This window comes from Pteropus alecto, unplaced genomic scaffold, assembly GCF_000325575.1.
Source record: "Pteropus alecto unplaced genomic scaffold, ASM32557v1 scaffold11, whole genome shotgun sequence".
Lineage (NCBI taxonomy): Eukaryota > Metazoa > Chordata > Mammalia > Chiroptera > Pteropodidae > Pteropus > Pteropus alecto.
The window spans coordinates 12,073,457-12,079,271 of NW_006431956.1; the positions used below are offsets into that span (position 1 = coordinate 12,073,457).

The following is a 5,815-nucleotide window of genomic DNA, read 5'->3' on the forward strand; positions in this document are numbered from 1 at the left end:
CCTTACATGCCACAGTTCAGCAATTCTAAACTAGCAGTATAGTAGATCTTCTACTTTCATAGTAACTGCAAAGATAGTGGTAAGGGTTTTATGTATGTTTTAGGAAAAATTAGGGCAAGAGCTTAAAACCTCTTATCTAGTAAGAGTCACTTTATCAGCTATGAAATATTTGCACTGCAGATCAAGATCTTGGAGACAATAGCCGCAGCCTTGTCGGCAGAGGAAGCTCACCCCGAGGAAGTCTCTCACCGCGGTAAGCATTATTTACACTGCCGAGTACAGGCAAAGGAAACAGTTGAGATTGGAACCTTCTTTATCTCCTATCAGCAGAGTGTACATTTGTGAGGCTATAAAAGCATTCTGAAGATAAGAAGCATGTCTGGACAGTCAAGAAAAATGATTATAAATTAATTTGAATATTAATTTAAACACAGATTTCTAAGCTTTTGAAAAGACATAACTCTCGATACATTTCCAATCAATTTGAACTCTCTTGTTTTTATCATTTATATATTTAACTGCTGGTACTTTTAATGCATTAATTTGGGTAATTCTTTTTGTTCATAAAATAGTCTTAAAATCTCTTAAAGCTACAGACTCGAGGCTTTCAACTTTGGGCTCCAGTTTTAGGTCTGTTGTGGGGAATGCACTTAACCCTTTAGTTTCCAGTTCCTGATTCAGTAAATGAAGTTTTTGTGGCTCATCTCTAAAATCTCTCTAATTCATTCCTAAAATTGGATCAAAGTATAGCATACATATTACATTGTTCTGTGAAACTATCTTAGATATTATATGAAAGAATTCAGGTACCACTTATTAAGATATAATATATGTGAAGTTATTCCTTTTAGCAGGATACTCTTAACCAGAGTTGTAATGAAGGGTTGGTTGAATTTCTCTGAGCACAATCTAAGTGTCCCATTCTCAGTGGGGAGAACGAGAGATGGAAATACTGTGTCAGTTATAGAAGACAGTGGAACTTTAGGCTCTGGCTATCTTTTTATTGATTTTATTCTACTTTCAACTTGCACACCTTCCTCTAGTTTGTTTTCTCTCTGTTCTCCAGTTTTGTAATCTCTGCCTCAAGCATGCTGTTAGACTGGGTGAGAATGGAGAGCAAAAGGAAGAAAAAGCCCATTCTAGAGTCTTTTTTCAAGTGTGAGAATTTAAAATTTTCAGCTGTGAGAATTTAAAAACTGTTAAAAATTAAAAATTGTATCTGATGACTACCATGAATGAATATCAGTGTTGCTGTGTTGCTGATATAGTTGGAGAAGGTCTGTTAAGGAACATCTTTATCATTAAAGAGATTAGTCCAGTAACCTCTAATTTTGCTATTTTCTGGTGATACATTTAGTAGTGCCTTTTCCATATGTAATTTTTGGGTGAGCTCAAAGTGGTAGTTTTTCCTAATTGAACTCTGCAGAAAATTAAATATTCCTTCGTTCAAGACAAGGAAGCTGAAGCAAACAATGATAATAACATTTGACTAATCTGTAAATTTATACTTCTGTACTGTTTTATTCTTTTCCAAGAAGGAAGTTAATGGATTTTTGCTCTATTGTTCAGTGGAGGAAGCATTTCTGTGTTTCCCCTTTAAACTTAAAGTGTCATACAGGCCACCCAGAAATTACTTAAGATCTCTTAGTGCTATTTTGCTTGGTGTGTTTCTTTGTTTTTCATTTGCTAAATGGAATTTAACACAATAAATGTTACAAAATTATTTTTAGCATATATTTTCAACTTTTTATTGCCCTTTAAAGAACAGCCTGGAAGGTAATAGCATAAATTATCCTGGCATAATAAACTATTTGGAGAGGGATGGCCAACTGTATGTAGCATATGATGTTTACATATGTAATAAAAAAGCCTCATTTGTTTAACTTATTATTTAAAGAGTTTTTTGTAGTGAAACATATTAAGGTGGTGGCAGAACAATAGTGGATTGTTAGAAGACCTGAGTTGTATCCTCAGCTCTGTCATTTACCAGTGGTGTGTCTTTGGACAGGTCACTAAAGCCCCATCTTATTTCCTCAGATGGAAATAGAGCCAGGTTTTGATTTCTCACTAGGTCGTTGTGAAGATCATATATAAGCTAATTATGTGGAAACACTTTGAAAACTCTAGAGTCCTTTACTAATGTGTTCTGTTAATATGGATGCTGGGAACCAGAAATGGCCACATTTACTAGGTTAAAACAAGTAGGTGAGAGAACATTACATATTCATCTTAATATAAGTAATATTTGTTTTTGGAAGAGTTGCTTAAATCACCATTTGAAGTACAGATCTAAGACATTTTAGAAATATTTGTATAAAAGGCTCAAATAAATATTGTTTTGGTATTGATAATGTTCCTTAATAATGAAAATACTTACAAATAAGTATTTTTGAATTTATAATAGAAAGCTCCTTTAAAATTATTAAATATTTATTTTTACTCATTTGAGATTTTGTTATAAATTAAAATGCTTTCTAAATTATTATAATTGTGCAGTGTTATTCTGAAGTTTTGCATATTAAAGCAGAATGGTAGAACTCTTATATCTTTTGGCTAGTTATTTTAAAGTCTTCCTAATCCTCTTTCCTTTTTGTCGTATACACCTATATTGGGTTCTTTTACAGCCTATTTGACAGATTATTGGTGTTGTGTTTATATTTTCTAGTGGCTTTTAATTAATCAAATATGGCCAGCTATCCCCTTGATTTTACAATTCAAGGAGGAACAGTGATGATTACTAAACTTTTAGGGTAGATTATACTTTTTTATAGTTCTAGCATAGGCAGCCTGGTGTTAGAAAACTTGTGCAGGAAGGGGGTCAGCATGAGGTGAGAAATGAATGCTCACTCTTTCATAGGACTCTCCTCCTGTTTAACCTGAGAATTAATGTTTTCAACAGATCTCCTGTAAGCAGCTTACAGATTCGCTACGATCAACCAGGCAACAACAGTTTGGAAAATCTGCCTCCAGTAGCAGCCAGCATAGAACAGCTTTTGGAAAGGCAGTGGAGTGAAGGACAGCAATTTTTATTAGAACAGGGTACTCCTAGTGACAGTAAGTATACTTTTCTTGTCTTTAAAAAAAGATGACTAGATGGATGGGTGGATGAACAGACAGGTGGACAGATACAGAAGTTATACTTCAAGTCTAGCAATGAAATTATGATATGCTTTATATAATAGGGTTAGAAATGCAGTGTAGTGGTTTAATAGAACAGATTGTACAGTTTTACTGCTTGGACTTGAATCCTGTCTTTACCTGTTGTTAAAAATGTGATCGTGGGTGAGTTTCTTAAATGTCAGTGTGCTTTAGTCTCCCATTTGCAGAGGGGGGGGGGAATAATAATGCGCCTGTTATTTTGAGGGTTAAATGATATAAAAAAAAAAATGTAAGGAACATTGCCTGGTTCATAGAAAGCACTTATCTGTTCACTGGTTATTTTTATCATTTCTAATTATTATAATATTGGCACTTTGTTTCTCATTGTACTTTGTTTTTATCAGTTTTTAACTTGTACTAAAATACACGAGTTATATTTTTCTCATAGCTTAATTGTTTGAAGAAAATTTGCTCACCTCTGGAGAGAATTTATTATAAAAAATGCATGTAGTCAAGTATGACTAAGTATCTTCTTGATTTTACAATTTGGGCAAGAAAATAATACCAAGTTATATATATGTAATGTTTACATATTATATATCATTTAGTTATTAAAATACATAATATGTATTACATGTACACATTTAGTATCTTTATACTTTTAAGTGTTGGTGAAGGGGCCATGAAAAATGTCAAAAAGTAAAGTTACACTGCAGGTGGTAGTCAACTGGAAAAGTGGCCTACTATTAAGGATATATATTTTTGTGGGGAAAAAATAGGTGGTTTTTATTATTTTGGGATATAAACTTTTGCTACTTTATTTTATGTAAACAAAACATTTTGCTTATTGTTAATAGACAAGTCCCATAAATTGGTATTTTTATGAATGATGCCCTGACCAAAAAAATGCCAGGAAAAATGTGAGGAAGTTCATGCTGGGATAACCCTTAAACGTGAGAGCTGTAGGACAGGTTTTGCTTAGTCCTATTGCATGTCATTCGGGTGCAGTAAGGGTTTCTTTGTGAGGTCTTGAAGAGGAGGGATAAAAGGTAAATCCTTGGGAAATGACCATATGTGTCTGTACCAGTAGAGTTGTGTTTTTTGAAGGCCCTGAGGGCATTTTAAACAAATACAGCTTTTTAATACATAAAAATTTTAAAGTGTCTGTCAGTGTGGCATAACAGTAGCACGCTGTGTTGTCAATCGGAGTTGTGGAAGGAATTGAAACTGTTTTTGAGGTGATGAGACAGGACAGAAACGGAGCCCGTTTACAGATAGATGACTGGCCTTCTCCGAGATCAGGGCTGTGGTGCGCATGCACTGCCCCCTGCTGGTGGCTGTGTGCCTCAGCATGCCTAGCTGCTGGGCTTGGAGGGTTCTCTCCCTGTCCCGTGGAATGCTAGATTTCACCAAGCATCAAACCAAAACTTGTGCTCTTTATTGTGTCGAAGGATATTGATGCGAATCTGTCTAATTTTAAATATGATTTTAATGTAAAATCATGGCAGGCACTTTTAATTAGGCTTTTATTTTGATGAAAATAAAATGTTTGTCATTTTTCATTGAGAATGGAAATTACCTGAACAAGGTAGGTGGTTTTCTGAGTATGCTTATAAATGTATAAATATATTATGGTATTTTTATATTTACACATAAATTTAGAAGTAAAACCTAGTTATTTAGAAATGCTTAATAGAATTTCTGCTTTTCTGTTTTAACATTTCTAGTTATCGACACTTAAGTCTTTAAAATACTTAGCCCTGTGTGTGAATTTGTCTTTGTAAAAAGCCATCTAAATGTTTGTTAGTTTTAGGAATGCTGAAGTCATTACACCAACTTCAAGTTGAAAATCGAAGATTAGAGGAACAGATTAAAAACTTGACTGCCAAAAAGGAACGCCTTCAGTTACTGAATGCACAGCTCTCAGTGCCTTTTCCAACAATAACAACAAATCCTAGTCCATCCCATCAGATGCATGCGTTCTCAGCACAGAATGGTAAGTATGGAAATATTTATTGCATATATAGTATAAGAATAGTAGGCTAGACTTTCAGTATCTTTTAAATATTAAGTACATAATAACTGGTAGAAAAGGGATGAAAGGTTATTTTCGAAGAGCATAAAGAATCCTGTTGAGTGATGAACTTAAATTTGTTCTAACTTTAGTACATAATTTAATGATAAAATTTATTTAAATGCGTAATAATGGCTTTATTGATTTAAAGCCATGGTATTCAGTAGAGATAGATCTTTACGTTTAAACTGATCTTAGGAATACCAAGGCTTAATATTTAAGTGTTTTTAATGTAAGCTTGAGGATAAGCTTTTCTGTAAGCCTTTAATCTTATACATAATATAATTTAATAGGGTAAATAGGTTTATTTTTGTCTTTTATTATTCTAGCTCCTGCTACTGATTCCTTGAACAGCAGTAAGAGCCCTCATCTAGGAAACAGCTTTTTACCTGATAATTCTCTTCCTGTATTAAATCAGGTAATTTTGATGTGGTTAATTTCATTTGTGTGTTTTACTCATGAACAATAGTATATCACATGAAATGGTTTTAAAATTATTTTAAACAGTTTTACTGTATTTCTTAAAATTGAAGTTTCTATTCTTTCTTCCATTAGGACCTAACCTCTAGTGGACAAAGCACCAGCAGCTCATCAGCTCTTTCTACTCCACCTCCTGCCGGGCAGAGTCCAGCTCAGCAGGGC

At 33.8% G+C, this 5,815-nt stretch overlaps 1 protein-coding gene across 1 annotated transcript in view; it reads left to right on the top strand.

Annotated features, from left to right (window-relative positions):
• MLLT10 (MLLT10, histone lysine methyltransferase DOT1L cofactor) overlaps positions 1-5,815 on the top strand; it is a 188,669-nt gene that overhangs the window by 173,726 nt on the left and 9,128 nt on the right. The window contains 5 exon segments of the mRNA XM_025043458.1: positions 181-253; positions 2,900-3,054; positions 4,907-5,095; positions 5,503-5,591; positions 5,729-5,814. Coding sequence (XP_024899226.1) covers positions 181-253; positions 2,900-3,054; positions 4,907-5,095; positions 5,503-5,591; positions 5,729-5,814 — 592 coding nt within the window.